The sequence below is a fragment of the Lactuca sativa genome, chromosome 6, assembly GCF_002870075.4.
Source record: "Lactuca sativa cultivar Salinas chromosome 6, Lsat_Salinas_v11, whole genome shotgun sequence".
In the NCBI taxonomy this organism is placed as follows: Eukaryota; Viridiplantae; Streptophyta; class Magnoliopsida; order Asterales; family Asteraceae; genus Lactuca; species Lactuca sativa.
The window spans coordinates 41,402,718-41,422,079 of NC_056628.2; the positions used below are offsets into that span (position 1 = coordinate 41,402,718).

The following is a 19,362-nucleotide window of genomic DNA, read 5'->3' on the forward strand; positions in this document are numbered from 1 at the left end:
GTCCAATAAACCTTGGACTCAACTTTCCCCTTTTACCAAATCTTATACGTCCCTTCCACGGCGAGACTTTAAGCAAAACCGAATCTCCAACTTCGAAGGTCATTGGCCTTCGCTTTTTGTCAGCATAGCTCTTTTGACGATCTTGAGCTGCTAACATTCTTTCCCTGATCACTTTCAACTTCTCAGTAGTCTGATGGACCATCTTGGGTCCCATAAACTGCTTTTCCCCAGCCTCAAGCCAACAAGACGGTGTACGACACTTCTGTCCGTACAAAGCTTGATAAGGTGCCATCTTTATGCTCGAGTGGAAACTATTATTGTAGGAAAATTCTACCAAAGGTAAATGTTCATCCCAGTTACCTAGGAATTCCAAGGTACATGCTCTCAGCATATCTTCAAGTGTTTGTATTATTCTTTCACTCTGACCATCAGTCTGCGGATGGTAAGTTGTACTTAAACATAACTTGGTACCCATTTCCTCTTGTAGACTTTTCCAAAACCTCGAGGTGAAACGGCTATCACGATCCGACACAATCGTTAACGGAACACCGTGAAGCCTCACAATTTCCTTCACGTAAGAATTTGCAAGCTTCTCCATAGACCATTTCTCCTTGGCTGCTATGAAATACGCACTCTTAGTGAATCGATCAACGACCACCCAAATCATGTCGTGACCATTCTTTGTTCTGGGCAGTTTAGTGACAAAATCCATAGCAATGTCTTCCCACATACCCATAGGCACAGGCAATGATTCTAAACTCTCGTACGGTTTCTGATGTTGTGTCTTTACTCTCGCACAAGTCACACACTCAGCCACATACTTTGCAACATCAAGCTTCATCGTCGGCCACCAGTAGTAGGGTTTTAGGTCCCTATACATTTTAGTGCTACCGGGATGAATCGAGTACATGGTTTTGTGAGCTTCTTCCATCAGAAGATCTATGACTCCTCATGTCTTAGGTATCCAAATCCGATCTTGGAACACCTTCAGTCCATGACTATTTACACCGAACACCAACGTTTTTCCCAAACGTTCCTCCTTTCGGTCATTCTTCTCAGAAGCTTCGCTTTGAGCTTTCTTTATACTTTCCAAAATAGTCGAGACAACTTCAATTCTCAACGCTCTTGGCCTTTTCCTTTCAAGATTGACTTTCCGACTGAGAGCATCAGCAACAACATTAGCTTTATCGGGATGGTAAAGTATCTCACAGTCGTAGTCCTTGAGTAACTCTAGCCAGCGTTATTGCCTCATATTCAATTCTTTATGATTAAAGAGATATTGGAGACTCTTATGATCAGTGAAAAGTTTGCACTTCGTGCCATAGAGGTAATGCCTCCATATTTTTAGAGCGAAAACTACCGCTGCCAACTCCAAATCATGAGTCGGGTAATTCTTTTCATGCTCCTTCAGCTGTCGAGACGCATATGCTATCACCTTTTCTCTTTGGGTCAAAACACAACCCAATCCAACCCCAGACGCATCGCTATAAACAACAAAGTCTTCAACTCCATCGGGTAAAGAAAGTATTGGTGCCTCGCATATCTTCTTCTTTAGCTTCTCGAATGCTTCTTTATGCTTATCACTCCAAGCATAAGTAGCTCCTTTGTGGGTCAAAGTTGTTAATGGAGTAGCAATCGAAGAAATCCCTTGGATAAACCTTCGGTAATATCCGGCTAATCCTAAAAAGCTTCGGATCTCCGTGGGACTTTTCGGTTGCTCCCACTTCATTACAGCTTCAATCTTTGCTGAATCAACCATTATCCCTTCTTGGTTGACCACGTGACCCAAGAATTGGACTTCACGAATCCAAAAATCACACTTAGAGAACTTTGCATACAACTTCTCCTTCTTCAAGACTTCTAACACTTCTCGTAAGTGTCTGCCATGCTCCTCTTGGCTTTTTGAGTAAATCAGAATGTCGTCTATGAACACTATCACGGATTTATCAAGGAACGGATTACAAACCCTGTTCATTAAATCCATGAATGTTGCCGGAGCATTGGTTAGTCCAAACGACATAACCAAGAACTCGTAGTGTCCATATCTAGTTCTGAATGCAGTCTTCTCGATATCTTGCTCTCTTACTTTTAGCTGATGATATCCTCACCTTAGATCGATCTTCGAGAAATAGCTCGAACCTTGAAATTGATCAAATAGGTCATCAATCCTTGGCAACAGATATCTATTCTTTATTGTTGCCTTGTTCAGCTCTCTGTAATCAATGCACATTCTCATACTTCCATCTTTCTTCTTCACAAATAACACCAGAGCTCCCCAGGGTGATGAACTAGGTCTAATGAAACCTTTGTCCAATAACTCCTGAAGTTGCATCATCAGCTCCTTCATCTTCGTCGGTGCTAATCGATACGGTGCTTTTGCTATTGGCGTGGTTCCTGGTAACAAGTAAATTCTGAACTCCACTTGTCTATCAGGTGGTAATCCAGGAATATCTTCGGGAAATACTTCCGGATAATCACACACCACTGATATACTCTGTATCACCTTCTTTTCCTTCTTAGCATCGATCACGAATGCTAAATATGATGTACATCCCTTGGTCAAACACTTCCTGGCTTTCATTAGGGAAATGATTCCAGAATTTACTCACCGTTTGTCCCCGTACACCATAAATGAATCCTTCCCAGGCGGGTTTACTTTAACTATCTTCTTCTTTCATAAAATTTCGGCATCATTGGCGCTAAGCCAATCCATTCCTAGAACGATGTCGAAACCATTAAGTTCGATAAGCAATAATTCCTCGTGAAACTTATTCCCATTAAGGTCGATTAAGATGTTTTTCATACGATGGCTAACAGGTACAAACTTGCCACTAGCAACTTCGACTAATAAAGCATTATCTAGTCTATCAACAGGCAAGGCTAGATTTCTACCAAACTCATGCGAAATAAAGGAGTAGTTGGCTCCAGAATCAAACAAAATTTGAGCAGGTAATTCGTTTACGAGAAAGGTACCTGAAGCGACATCAGCTTCATCTTTCGCAGCTTCGAGTGTCATCTGGAAGGCTCTCGCCTTCGGCTTTGGTGGAATGTTGGGCTTAGCTGCCTCCTTCTTCTCCGGACAGTCTTTCAAAATGTGCCCCTCTTCATTGCAACCAAAACACATCCTTTTGTTGTTCGGACACTCATTGGCAAAATGCCCAATTTTTCCGCACTTGTAGCAGGTTACATCTTCACTACATTTCCCAAAGTGCTTTTTCTTACACTTATCACACCATTTCGCTTCGCCTCCTTTTCCTCCACCAAACTTTTTCGAATCAGATTTCGAAAATTTGTTTTTCTTACCGGAACCAGATGTTCCCTCAAACTTTCTCTTCTCACCAACCTCAACCTTGTCGGTGGTTCTCCCCTTAATCATGTTCTCAACAGACTTGGCAGCCCAGATAGCTGCCTCTAGAGTATGTGCCTAACGTACTGGTACCTCGTACTCCCATGGGAGTCCCTTCGCATACCGGTCCACCTTTGTCAACTCGTCTGGGACGATACGCAAGGCAAACTCCATCTTATCGATGAAGTTATTGGTGTATTCATCAACTGACATGCTGCCTTTCGTCAATGCCAAAAACTTATTCTCCAACTCCAACAAATTTTGGGCCGAACAGAACTTGCGTTTGAACTGCACCAAAAATTCTTCCCACGTCAATTGCAGTGGCTCATTAGGGCTTAAAGTCTTCCCTAGAGTGTTCCACCAACGAACGGCTCCACCTCGGAACTGACGCACTGCATAGATAGTCTGCAACTTGCCTCTGCAGCCACAAGTCATGAAAGCTAACTCCATTTCGGAGATCCAATCCATAACTCCAATCGGATCCTCCTTTCCATTGAAGGTCGATGGTTTACAAGTTAGAAAGTCCTTGTACTTGCATCCCATTCCATCATTCCTTCCATCATGGTTGTTTTGCCTAACTATCGGTGGGTTGGCTTGACCAACCGACCCACTGAAGTTTCCACCTTCCGAGTGCCCTTCATTTAATTCGGGCTCTTCTACACGAATTGACAGTTCTTCACGATTATGTTGAAGCAACCGCCTAGTCTCCTCCATTTGACGATCCAACATTGTTTGAATCATCATTTGCACACCAGCCATGGTTATCAGCTCAGGTGCTGCTGCTACGACAGGTATTTGTTCAATCACTGGTGGTTGATTCCTGTTTTCATCAGCATTTCCAACTCCACTTCTTGTTCTCACCATTTTTGATCTACACACCGAATAAGGTGAAATTAGATCCTCATTCACGATAGATATTCAAATCATCCTTGTCACTTCGAAACGTTTACATGCTAGTTCTAATATCGTAGACGTATGCTTAGAATCCTACACACATAAAGTTTCTAGATCCGGTCGGCAACAGACCATAGATCCGAACAAATAATGTCATATATGGCAACATATAACATTTAGCACATAAAGCATTTTAGGCAAGTTTCCTAAAATAAACTAGTGCTCGTGTCTAAAATATCATAGACACACATCTCAAAATTCCACTTAGCATTCTAAGTTTAAGTCTAGAAATCCTACAAATTCCTAGTTCGCTTAAACTAATGCTCTGATACCAACTGTGACGTCCCCAAAATCTCAGCCAGAAAAGACCGATTTTCATTTATGCTTTTAAAATAATTTCAGAGTAAATCCTTTTGATTTGAAAGAGTTGCGGAATTTGTTCCCAAAAACAAAACGTGATAAAAAAATGTTTACCAAAGCATTTCATAAAAGAAATGTATTTTCATTATATAATCAAAACTCGGGATGTCATGTTCCGATACAGACCATAAAGCATAAACGATAACATTACAAGTCATTCAACAAATATAAACATATACAGACTTGTAAAAAAAACAACTTGATGGTTCATCCATCCTATGCCCTTGCGCCACTTCCTGTAATACAAATAAAACTGAGTGGGTCAGGCTTGGGAGCCTGGTGAGCATATAGGGTTTTCAACCCACAATAAATAATCATATTTAATTCCACCAACCAACAATAACCCAATTACACAATCCCGTTATTCTCACTTTACATCCCTAAGACATCTGACATAAGGGACCTAGTCTAAGAATATTTAATCGGGGCGACAACACATTCTTCGGGGGTTCCTCAGCAATATAAGTCAAATAAGGCAACCATGAGGGGGGTGGAGTACAACGAATGAACACCCAAGTTCATTAACACCTACAGGTGGCGAGCCTGCTAGTGTTCCACATGACTGTCTAGAAAAGTTTGTGGTCGTCATCTAAACTCCGCTAGATGACTGAATCAAAACAACAACAAGGCCTCTCATCTGTTTATTACACACCAACTATCTACCCATGTTCTACCCAACATATTAGTAGATAAAAATATACATTTTTATACATAGTTTAAAAACCTGCATAGCATGCTTTAATCAATACATATTCCACATAACAGATGAGGCACACACACATAACACGTATTTCATAGAAAACAAATCAGATCCATGAGATAGAAGAGAGTGAATATACATTCACAAATATAACACAAAATATACACATAACACGTATTTCGTAGAAAATACTTTATAATTATGCGTTAGAAGAAAGTAACCACACACTCACGCATATAAACAACAATATACTTAATACACTCAAACCATACTTGTATTATTATCGTGTTTATGAAAGGTAGTATACACTCACTTGATCAGAAGATTATCGGATAGCACTACGGCTTACTGAAGTAGTAATCCTCAGCAAATCTAGAAGATCTCTACAAAAATCGAACTTCTCGCGGGCAGAGCTTCGGCTCGGGAATCGCACTTCTCGGGATCCCGGGAGCGTGAAACTTCCTTCTTAATTTGGATATGAGATCCGGGGTGTCGGGATGGTTTCGGGGGTTTACGCATAGAGCTTCGGCACAAAAAGGAGAAGAAATGAGCAAAAATACCCGGAACCCTCGCATCCTATTTATAGGAGGCTGGAGCCTCGGAGTACGATGGGCGTACAGCAGTACGCGGGGCGTACGCGTCCGAATCGTCATGACATGCGTCATACGAAGAACTCGAGTGCGAGGTGCGTCATGCTTCGCGGTACGTTGGGCGTACGCCAGTACGCTGGGCGTACTTTGGATCAGATCGGTGACTCCTTCGGATATACATCCGAATTAAAGATTAAATTTAAATACAAATTATTTAATAAACTTCAGAAATTCATATCTTCTTCATATGAACTCCGTTTTCGACGTTATTTATATCCACGCGTAGGTGAGACTACGCTGTACAACTCTCGTTTAGACTCCGTCGGCTAATTTTGACTTTATTTTTATTAATTATTTTTAGTAGGCCGGGACAGAAAAACTTCGTTATAAATTCATAACTTCTTCGTTTGACGTCCTTTCTCGCCTAACTTTTCATCGTTTCAATACCAACAACGAGATCTTCGATTCTTGTTTAGATTGATTTGACTAAAAACCGCTCGATCTCAAAGCGAGTATTTCGGACTGCATACCGCTAAGTCGAAACTTCAGAAAATCATAACTTCCTCATACGAAGTCAGATTTTGGCGCTCTTTATATATTCGGAAACCTCGTTTCAACTACTACAACATTATCCAAAGATATCAAGTTTATTTTACACTTAAATTTTGATGCTTATTTTTATTCTTAATTAATCAAACCACATAATTAAGCAATTAAGCACAAAACACATAATACTCAAATAATACACTTCTATTATTTCAAAATGGGTTACAAAGGTTAACCTAGACTATTACATCAACGAAAATGCCTAGCCTGGAAACGCGGGCGTTACAATAAACATAGCAGGCGCATTAGTGATCCCAAATGACATCACCATGAACTCGTAATGTCTATAACGAGTCTGAAACACGATCTTCTCCAAGTCCTCCTCTCTCACTCTCACCTGATAATACCCAAATCTCATATCCATCTTGGAGAACCAAAATGCACCCTACAACTGATCAAAGAGGTCATCAATCCGCGAAAGGGAATAACAGTTTTTCACCGTTAACTTGTTCAACTCCTGGTAAGCAACGCACATCCGGTGTGAACCATCCTTCTTCTTGACGAACAGTATTGACGCTCCCCACGGAGAACTGCTCGGTCTAATGAACTACTTGCCTAGCAGCTCCTGCAGTTGAGATGACAACTCCTGTATATCAGGGGTGCCAAGCAGTATGGCGCCTTGGAAATCGGGGCTGCATGTGGCACAAGATCAATCCTGAACTCGACCTGCCTCTCGGGAGGCACACTGGGTAACTCCTCCGGGAATACATTAGCAAACTCCCTGACCACTGGAACCTCTGAAACTGAAATATGATCCCCAACTTGAGTATCAACCATATAAGCCACATAACCTGCACACCCATGATGAATATAATAACGAGCCCTAGTTGTTGAACAAAACCTTGAACTGACCCTGGTGCCCTCTCCATAAATAACCAGATCTCCCCCACTTGGGGTTTGAACTACCACTCATTGGCCCTCACAATCAATCATGGCACCAAACCTGCTCAGCTAGTCCATACCCACTATCACGCACACATCCCCCATGGAAATAGGGATCAAATCAATCGGATAAGACACCTCGAAGATCTCTAGTACACAACCCTGATATACCGCAGATGCAGCTACCCCATGTTAGCTGGCGATAGAAACCCGCAACGGATACTCTAACTCCCCAATATGCATATCAAATTCCTTACTGAATGATCGGGATACAAAAGACCGAATCGTACCCGAGTCAAACAACACAAGAGCATGCAAAGATTTCACTAGGAGCGTACCTATCAGGGGCATATATATATATATATATATATATATATATATATATATGTGTGTGTGTGTGTGTGTGTGTATATATATATAAGCATAATAGAAAACCTAATCAACAAAATAATAAATAAAAACATACTAGTCACAACATATGGAGCTGCTATGGCCTTCTCGATAGTGAGCCGAAAAGCACGACCTCGAGCCCTCGAGGGCTCCGCCCTGACCTGACTCCCATCCATGATCCTCAGTGTAGCTAGCGTTGGATCCTACGTCATCCCAACAGCAAACAAGGGTCACTGGGCCTTCATATGGCCCACCTGATCACAATGATAACGAAGTATGATGCTAGAAGTTATAGCCTGTTGTCGGTAGTCCCTCGCAATGTGGCCCTATTTGCCACATTTTTGGTATCCCGAATAAGATCGACAAGCTCCATCATGAACCTTATTGCACTTCCCACAAGTGTGGCCCCTCTGACTCCTCGACCTAGAATCGACGGCCCTAAACCGCTTTGGCGCAGGCTGCGACTGTGTCGGGGCCGGTCTCTGCTCTCTCGTTTGGAGCTCCATCTCAATCTCACGCCGCCTGGTGGCCTCCAACAACTCCAACAATGAACCATAACGTTGAGTGGATACAAATTGTCTGATATCCGTCTTGAGCATGCTCAGGTAACGGGTCATCTGAGCCTGCTCAGAAGTAGCAAACTCAGGACAAAACATGGCCCTCTACGTGAACATCTTGGTGATCTCTGTCACCGACTCAGTCCCCTGTCTCAAATCCAGGTACTCCTTGTCCAACCTCTCATGCTCCACCAGCGGAACATATATAGAACAGAACATCTCCGAGAACTACTCCCAAGTCATTGCAGTCCTCTGCTCAGGAGAATACGAGATGGTAACAAGTCTCCACTAATCCTTCGCTCCAGACCTAAGAAGGTTCAGAGCGCACCTGACCCGTTGATCAGCTGGGCAAGAGTAAGTGAAGAAACACCCTTGAATGTCAGAAAACCACCTCATGGCTATGATCGGGTCATGAACTCCATCAAATGTCAGGGGCTTAGTATTGTCAAAGTCCCAATACTATAAAACTCTCCCAGCACCAAACCTAGTAGCGGAAACGGTTCTGGTGGCTACAACAACAACAACCTCAGACAAACCAGCATAACGCTCATCAAAATACTCCACCATGGCGGTCTTAATAGACTCAAACATTTCTGTTAACTATGCTCGAAAGTGAGCAACAACCTCATCCTGAGGATCTCCCTAATCCTGTCCTCGGAAACAACTGGCTCATTCTGGCCACCTGTCCCTGATCCTGATCCGGATCCTGCATCAAAACGACGCGTCATCACCATACTAAAAATAAACCAGGGATATATCAAATAACACGCATATCATACCATGGGAACCAAATCCCAACAAATCCCTAGGGGTTGTGACTTCCCTGTTATGCGTACGGGTTATGTGCTTCCAGTAGTACGGGTCCATACTACCTTCCACACGTACCCGTATTTTTCTCAAGGATCATCACAACAACCCTAACAATACTCACTAGAAAGCGCGTAAACTCAATCCTCACTCCCTAGAAGAAAGCTAAACATCACAAAACTGGTCGGCTGACCCCACACAACTCATCCATGAAATTCAGTCAAACATCTGGTCCTACCCTAAGCCCTTCATTAAACAAGAACATGAAATAAGGCCAAACCAAACATCATTACGTTATAGAATCTTAGTTATGTATAACTATGATGCATACACTAAGCAACTATAGTACTGATGTCAATTTCATATAAGAAAGAACCCTAGGCTATCAGGCATCATATAACTAGGAAATTATATCATGCAATTCCTGAAGATCCCTAGCCTATCACTAGCATGTTGTTCTAACATATTACAAGATCAAATAATAGTGTGGTAAATTGGGGTCTACTTATTGGCTCCATCTGATCGTACACATCACATCCTCTTTGATTCTATTGAAAACAATTTGAAAATCATTTTCAAAATCTTTTTTCTTAGTTTGAGACTGGACTCGCACGAGTGTTTATCCAATTCACTCAAACCAAGGCTCTGATACCAACTTGTAACATCCATAAAAATCATGATGAATTTAAACTTTTTAAAAAACAATCCAAATTCACAAATTGTTTACAAACATAATTTTCAAAACATTTTTAACATCAGAGTCTACCAAAATCATAATACAAAGCATGAGGAGGTGTACGATCATGCCTTCGCCTTCCTGCGGTCATCTGAAGTACCTAAAACATAACCCAAAACTATGAGTCAACGCTTAGTGAGATCCCCCAAAGTACCAACACAAACAAATAATATATACGATAACAACATGTAGGGTCCAATCAACCATCGGGTTGGAATACCCGAGGCCCCTCAACCATCGGGTTGGAATGCCAATACACAACGGGTACTGTCATCCTCGGGATGGAATACCCTCGGGCCCACTCAACCATCGAGTTGGAATGCCCCCGGTCTGTTGGCTCACGTACAAAGCAGTAATGCCTCAACCACCAACCAAACATGTGCACATTGTTAAAACCGTTGTCACACAGGATTTAAAAAAATAAAAATAAATGGAAATATGCTCTATTGCACTAAGAGGTAGTACATGTAAGCAAGGTTGGGTCCTCGGGGACACATCCTAAATTCTATGCCTCTTTGCGTACAGCACGTACTAACTGTTAACAGGTCTATAAAACATAAGGGGGGGGGGGGGCTTATTTCTGAAAATTAAAATTAATAAAAGCAGAAAATTATAGAAGATTAACACAATCTAAAGACTATGAAAATTCAATAATGAGGAAGCAATTTTAGTTCCGCGGTAACTCCCTTCATCGTGCAATTAACTTTCAACACGATGATTGAACTGTACACTTGTTTAAACTGGTATTGAAGTTCATTAACAAGCTCTAATGACCTTTATTAAAAAAATCATTTAATCAAAAATAAGCTCTTTGAATTAAACCAAACTTTTTACTAAATTAACCAAAAAAAACTCTTGATTAACAAAGAAAAGTTGCATTAAACATAGTGTAATTTCCCAGTGAATTCCAACATCTCTCATAAGTTCAAAGGCGTAAAAACTTGTTTGATCAATTCATATTAGAGTTAATCCTAAACACAGAATTACTCCAATACTTGTTACTTTTTACTAATTAATCTAGACAATTACGAATCTAAACAATTAGCTAACAAGAATGATTTACAAACAATTAAAGTGCCCAACATAAATTGAAATCAAATCAAACATTCAATTAAGCATAGAATTGATCAAACTAAACAACAATCACGGTCAAACATCATGCTTAATGATTAATCACACGAAAATGCTACATCTTGCGAAACTGAAATCTAGGTATTTAGCCTGACATGGCTAAAAACAAATTATAAGTAGTACGTAGAAACAAAATCTAAACGCTAAATCTTACTAAACAATGAAAAGAAATCGAATCGTATCCTTCAGATCTACGTTTTTCACTAGGAAGTCTCTGAAAATCGCCTTGTAGTCATCAGGAATCGCCAATTAGGGTTACTAGAAAGTTATATGGGTCTATTTATATGTCCAACAATAAAAAAGTCATGAATGTGATCGCATGTATGGAGGTTACGATCGCATGTATTGATGAAAACGTGTCTTAGGCCTTTTAAATGAAGTACGTTGCTGTTTCGAAACATTTTGGCCAAGTTACGATCGTATGGAAGTAAGTTGTGATCGCATGGATGTATGTTGCGATCTCATAAACATCATTTCTTCATCCATCTAAATTTTTGGCATGAAAAATTTCCGAAGTCAAGCTACGAGCCAAACATACGATCGCATGGAAAAAGTTGTGATCGCATGGACAAGAAATGTGATCGCATACCTTCACGTTTGTCTCTTTTTGATCGTCATTCCTCCTTCCAAGCTATTCGTGATCATTCCTCAACATCCTTCCTTAGTTTAGACTCCAATTAATCTCCAAAGCATCCAATAATGCATCACGAACTCGCCTATTCATCTGTGTGCTCCAAATACACTAAAAATCATAACAAACGTGAGCAGTGATCGGTCTATATTTTTAACATAATAAATTATACTAAATATGTTGAATTGATGTGTGCTTGCCCAAGAATGTCATTATTTTGATAAAATGTTGAACATTATGTGCAGGCAACTACTTAGTGCTAAATTGGTCGGAACCCACAAGAAAAATGAGTAAACTGAAATTAACAAGTATGGGAGACGAATTGCTAAAGGAATGAAGAAAAATGGTGCTGAGAAATTTGACCACTCTTCAATATTTTGATCATATCTCAAGATCTAGAGCTCCAATTGACATGAATGTAGAAATTCTGAAAACTAGACAAAATTTCCTACAACTTTCATGTTTTTCATTTTTGTTGATTCTACCGTTTTCATCACCAAAAAGGTGCAACAAAGATGAGGGGCGTCCTAGAACGCGCCTAAGACGCCTACCCGTTTTAGGCCATTTTCAAGTGCAAATCAAAGATGACAGAAGGCATGTAAAACGCCTTGAAGGACGCCCAGACGTCCTATAGGACGTCTAAGACGCCTACTAGGACGCCGACGTGGAAAACAGCTCCGAAAATCAGTTTTTTAGCACCTATTTAAGGGAGATTAAACCCTAATCAACTTTGGACTTCTCCCCTGCGATTTTCACCAGTTTTGGAGGGTTCCAAACCTTCTCCAAACGCGTTCTTGATCATCAATTTCCGAATCAAAGCCAAGAAATCATCAAATTCATTATCATTCAACGTTTGAAGATTGTTCAACCAACGAATCTACATCTATTCCATCAAACTCCAGATTTTATTACTTCATCCCCAAGGTTTCATCGTTCCATAGTTGATTGATCATTAGACTTCATTGATTTTATGATTCCAAGTTGGTTTGTGAATTTTAGCATTAATTCCATTGTTTATATTGAAGTTGTGTGTTTTGTTAATCATATGGAAGGCTAAACCACCTAGGTTACTTCCGGGAACGTTGTAGGATGTTAATTTGAACACGTTTTGATTATTACTTTTATTCTAGTCAATTTCAGCTATTGTTACATTCTTAAAGTTATGATTTTTACTTATAGTAATTGGAGTTGGGTTTTATTATTGTGTGATATTGCAACTAAGCTAGTGTATTGTTAATTCACTAATCATTATGAATTCAAGTAGTTTAGGAACTAAGATGATCAGTTGAACCCATATACATTATTCCGAATTTGTAGTATTATATTTCAACATTGTAATAGGTAATCGTAAGACACATTATCTCCAAACCATTAGTTTTTCCTAATCCAGTTAGACATAGGGAGTAAGACAACTAGTTGGGATAACATATTGTGTGCTCAAAATTATTTGTTGCAAGTTAATTAACCTTAAATATATCTAGGTAATTAAATTGGAATTTAAGGGAAGAAAAATGTGTAAGTCCAACCATCTAAACAACTGAACCGGAAGTATCTTGTTTTTTTTTTCTCTTTGATAGTAGTTTGTTTTAGTAGTTCTTGCATTACCAAGTTTTTAGCTTTTTCATCAACTTATAGTTTAAATAATCTCGTGACAATTGCTAGTAGTTTTTCATTAACTATTTTAACACAAAGTTTGACCACAACCTCCTCGTGGATTCGACCCTTACTTACCTTAGCTATCTAGTGTCTGTGAGGTTTATTTTTGACCGAGACAACGACCTCGATCAAGCAGTACAGGCATTCTACAAAATAATCATGAAACACACAATAGACAGGAATAATCGGGAGTTAGTTAGCTTTTTATAATAAAATAACAAGAAAATTATGCTAAAAGATGCATGTAAAAAATATCTAACACATATATAACAAATAATCATATAACAGTATACAGACAGTCAGACAAATCTATAGATCACTAAGCATAGCATTATCCTATATATATATATATATATATATATATATATATATATATATATATATATATATATATATCAGGATACCGATCTAACATATCACTACAGTACAATAGCATACATAACAAGATATCGAATCCAAAGGGTCGGTCTTGGTGTCTTCGACCCGTAAGTACAGTGAGGAAAACTCACCTCACAAACTGAACAGAAGTTGATGAGGTCCTAACTCCGAATCTCAGCTCTCTAACCGACACCTATTCCCACCCATGACCAATTTCTATCAAAATCCCAAAATACTCAAAATACCCTCAAGGTCATACTTGGTCAAAGCCAACTAGTCAAACTAACTAGGCCAACTGAGTGAACCCAGCCGAGTCAACCAAACCAAGTAACCTGGACCGAGTCAACTTAGGGTGCGTACGTGGGGCGTACTTCGGAGGTACGCTGGGCATACACGCAACCTCACAGTTGACCACCATCGGGGGTGGTTAACCTCGTACGCGGGGCGTACCCTCGCAAGTCCAAACTCCATTAAGAGCTTAATGGCCTAAGCTCTTACGTCGATAATTTAGATCCATGGCTAAAATCCTCCTAGGAGTCATAAAGTCTCCAACTTTATGACCTAGCATGTCCAATAAGTGCTTAACACAATGTCTTATTTCATTAATACCTTCTAAATGATGCATGACGCAATACTAGCCATTTGGAACCCATTTGTATGACTTAAGACCCCTCCTAGGGTCTGAAAGGATAACTCAAAGGTCAAGAACATGTCATATTCAAGATCTAACATTTTGGGACCAAAAAGCTCCATAAAGACATCCAAATCTATATCTATATGCTAGAGGGATAAAGTTGCAAGCTTTATACCTTAGAATGGTTGTAAATGGTGAAGGAATCCCAGATCCAAGTGTTTCACTCCTTTAAGACGAGCTTGCCTTCCTTTCCTTCTTCTTTAAAAGCACCAAAACACACAAGCTTAGAAATGGCTCCTCAAGAGGATATTAGGGTTGAAAACATGTATGAGAAGACGGAGGTTGATAAGGTGAATGAAATGAGGCTATAAGAGTGTTTAAATACCATCCAAACCCTAAAAATTAGGGTTTCCTTATCTGGAAAGTACGCCCAACGTACACCACATACGCATGGCGTACTCCGAAGGCCCAAAATTACAACAATTTTTAGGGTTTCCTTATCTGGCAACTACGCCCAACGTACACCACGTACGCATGGCATACTCCGAAGGCCCAAAATTACAACAATACCATTAAGGCCGTTTTGCATACATTTCTTGAACTTTGAGACCATAATGCAACATAAATGAATTAAATGGTTTAATTTAGAAGTGCTTCACATCGGGATGTGACATCATGATAAAAATTAAATGACCAAATATGTATAAAGGGTATAGTTACTTACCCCTCAAGTCATTATCCGTTTATTTTTTTTCTTAGAAACAAAAGGTTAATACACTAACTTAAACAATATAGTAGAGAAGTCTTAAATGTATATTCAAATTTATATCAATGATATGTTGATGATAAGATTATCAAAGTTGTAAAAATCATTTTGCTGAAGATCATATTTTACAAAAACATATTATAAAAAATAAAAATGTAATTGTTAAGGTGCAGTATTTATAAAAAATTTCATGTACTCAAAACCCGACATGTCTTAAATATTGTTAATATTTTGTGATTTATCCTAACCTTATGACCATGAAACGGGTCCAACATACAAAATTATGTTTTTTTTAGGAAACATATTTAAAAAAAAATGAAAGAAAGACATATATTATGTTTTAAAGGATCATGATATAGAAAACATTTCAATGTGGGTAATTTTCTCTTTATATTTTGCTATAAACAAAGAATATGGTTTTTTCTCTCTCTTTTTTATTTTTTATTTTATTTTTTTTAACAATTTGATCGACCCCTGAACCCAGTTCTAAACCCTAGCCCTCAGCAACCACGCACGTCTCTCTTCTCCTACACTGTAACATTGTCACTCTCCCATTCCGATCTTCCAAAACATCAAAATGATGTCTTTAATCGCTGCATCAAAACCCCATGTATTGAAACACAGCTTCTTCTCCAATCTTGCAAGAATCTCCAATTCACAGCATCCGGGTCTCTGCTTTTTCTGCTCATCGTCTTCCGCAGATACACCCACAAATGAAGAAACCCCCAAAACGGAAGCTCCAGATTTTTCCGCCGAATCACATCCTGAGAAACCGGTCTCGACCCATGAAGAAGCACAACCAGGGACGATCCAGAATCGCGAACCCGGAATCCCACGAGGTAAGCATCGAAACCCAGAAAAAATTGAAGATATAATTTGCAGAATGATGGCAAATAGGGCATGGACGACTCGTTTACAGAACTCGATTCGAACATTAGTCCCTGTGTTTGATCACAATCTGGTTTACAATGTATTGCATAGTGCTCGAAATCCCGACCATGCTTTACAGTTTTTCCGGTGGGTTGAGCGCTCGGGTTTGTTCAAACATGACCGAGAAACACATTACAAGATCATAGAAATTTTGGGTAAAGCTTCAAAGCTTAATCATGCGAGGTTAATTTTGCTCGATATGCCTAAAAAGGGTCTCACATGGGATGAAGATTTGTTCATTGTATTGATCGATAGCTATGGAAAAGCCGGAATTGTTCAAGAAAGCGTGAAGATTTTCAGGAGCATGGAGGAATTAGGTGTTCCAAGAACTATAAAATCATACGACACTTTATTCAAGGTGATAATGAGAAGAGGAAGATATATGATGGCGAAAAGGTACTTCAATAAAATGTTAGCAGAAAGCATAATCCCTTCAAGACACACTTACAATCTCATGATTTGGGGGTTTTTCCTTTCTTCAAGAGTAGAAACTGCAAACAGATTCTTTGAAGACATGAAAACCCGTGAAATTTCCCCAGATGTTGTCACTTACAACACAATGATCAACGGGTTTAATCGTGTCAAAAAGATCGAAGAATCCGAAAAATTCTTCATGGAAATGAAAGCAAGAAACATCGAACCAACTGTAATCAGCTACACCACCATGATCAAAGGGTATGTTACAGCTAATAAAATAGATGATGCATTGAAGCTATATGAAGAAATGAAATCTTTTGGAATTAAACCGAATTCTTTCACATATTCCACTCTATTACCTGGTCTTTGTGAAGCAGAAAAAATGTCAGAAGCACATACAATCATGAAAGAAATGACACATCGACATCTTCTCCCACATGATAACTCCATTTTTCTACAATTAATCTCAGGTCAATGCAAATCAGGTAATCTTGATTTAGCTACAGATGCTCTTAAATCCATGATTCGTTTAAACATCACCCCTGAAGCTCAACATTACGGGGTTCTAATTGTAAATCTTTTAAACTCCGGGGTTTATGATGAAGCTGTGAAGTTGTTAGATCAACTTATAGAACAAGAAATCGTGTTGAACACAAAGGGTACTTTAGAACTCGAGTCAAACTTATTCAACCCAATGATTGACTATCTTTGCAACAACAACATGACATCAAAAGCCGAAACATTATTTCGCCAATTAATGAAAATGGGTGTTTTAGATTCGGTTTCTTTCAACAGTTTAATACAAGGTCATTCAAAAGAAGGAACACCCGATTCAGCTTTTGAACTTTTAAAGATCATGATGAGAAGAAACGTTTCATCTGATAAAACTTCTTACAAGATGTTGATTGAAAGCTACTTGAAGAAACAAGAACCTTCTGATGCGAAAACGGTTCTTGAATCCATGATTGAAAACGGGCATGACCCGGATTCATTAATCTTCAAATCAGTAATGGAAAGTTTGTTTGAAGATGGAAGAGTACAAACCGCAAGTCGGGTAATGAAAATGATGATTGAAAAGGGTGTTAAAGATCATAAAGATTTGGTTTCAAGAATCTTGGAAGCTCTTTTGTTAAGGGGTCATGTGGAAGAAGCTTTGGGGAGAATTGAGTTATTGATGAATGTTGGATTTGGGCCTGATTTTGATGGGTTGATTTCGGTTGTTTGTGAGAAAGGAAAGACAATTGCTGCTGTGAAATTGTTGGATTTTGTTTTGGAGAGAGATTATGGGGTTGAGTTTTCGAGTTATGATAAGGTTTTGGATGCTCTTTTGAAAGCTGGAAAGACACTTAATGCTTATTCGATTTTGTGTAAGATTAAAGAGAAAGGAGGTGTGACTGATAAAAGTAGTGGTGAGGAGTTGATTAGGGTTTTGAAAGAACAAGGGAACACACAACAGGCGGATGTTTTGTCAAGGATGATTATGGGGAAGGAGAAAGGGAAGAAAGTGAAGAAACAAGCATCGGTTTTGTGAGTTTTGAGATGAGTGATGATGAGTCACTTGAATTTTAGTTTTGATTTTGTTTGTCACATAATAAACTCTAATGGAGTTATTGTAACATGCACCTCACTAGTTTATTTTACAAGTTGGAACTCTTTCATAGAATATTGTATTTTGATTTGATTTTTGTTAGTTTATGAAGATGGTTGGGTTGCTTTTATGTAGCATGTTTTGATTTTTTTAGAGTATCAAGTTAATGGGAAATTGGTAATGAGAGCATATCTTTATGTGAATCTTGTATCATAATTATTGAGATTTATCATTTATTTTTGGCTTTAAATTTTCAAATGATAAAAAAATGAAAGGGTTGTTGTTTGATAGTTGTTGATTGAGTGGTATTTGAATGAGTCATATCGACCTTACACAATATGACTAAATCAGAAACTTCTAATTATAGTATAAAACGATCTGAATGAATTTGACTGAGTCAGATCCCTAACCTCTTACTACCCAACTTCTTATTAGACCACCTTACTAGACCTAGTAAGAGGCTATATGACCAAACTAAAAGATTTTAATTATGGTATCAAACAGTCTGAATCTGAATGAGTCATATTGAGTCTCTTACTATCCAACTTTCCTAACCTCTTAATACCCAACTTCTTAGGTTACTAGACCTAGTAAGAGGCTATATGACCAAACTAGAAGATTTTAATTGTGATATCAAACAGTCTGAATCTGAATGAGTCAGATCGAATCTCTTACCACCCAGCTTTCCTAACCTCTTAATACCCAGCTTCACCAGCTTACTAGACCTAGTAAGAGGCTATATGACCAAACTAGAAGATTTTAATTGTGGTATCAAACGGTTTGAATCTGAATGAGTCAGATCGAGTCTCTTACTACCCAACTTTTTACTAGACCTGGTAATAAGCATATTAGAGGCTATATGACCAAATTAGAGGCTTTTAATTGTGGTATCAGTCAATCGAGCCATCTACTACCTAGCTTCTTACCAGATAAGAGGCATATTAGAGACTATATGACCAAATCAAAAACTTCTAATTATTGTATTAAACGGTCTGAATTTAACCTCTTACTAGACACAGTAATAAGCATACCAAAAAGCCATTTGGTTGTAGTTTCACTTCTTGTTTTTAGTTTCTCACTTTTTCTACGTATTTATTCAAGTGTTAATGGAAGCCAAATTAACGGCACTTACTTGAAGCAAGTTTTTGTTAAAATGAGTTGTACAGTACAAACAAGTGATGCATTGAGGATGTATGTGTCTTTATCCTAGTGTAGCTATTTGGCCAATTGATCAACACATTTGTGTGACAGCCTCTCATTTTTTGGCTTATCCAATGTCTGATTCTGTGCATATTCAAATTGG

General features: G+C 38.9%; 1 protein-coding gene across 1 annotated transcript; it reads left to right on the forward strand.

Annotated features, from left to right (window-relative positions):
* The first annotated feature begins 15,543 nt into the window (after positions 1-15,543).
* LOC111893050 (pentatricopeptide repeat-containing protein At2g37230) lies at positions 15,544-18,189 on the forward strand. The gene has a single exon (XM_023889120.3). The coding sequence runs from the start codon at positions 15,702-15,704 to the stop codon at positions 18,000-18,002; it is 2,301 nt and encodes a 766-aa protein (XP_023744888.1). The 5' UTR covers positions 15,544-15,701; the 3' UTR covers positions 18,003-18,189.
* Positions 18,190-19,362: the final 1,173 nt, after the last annotated feature.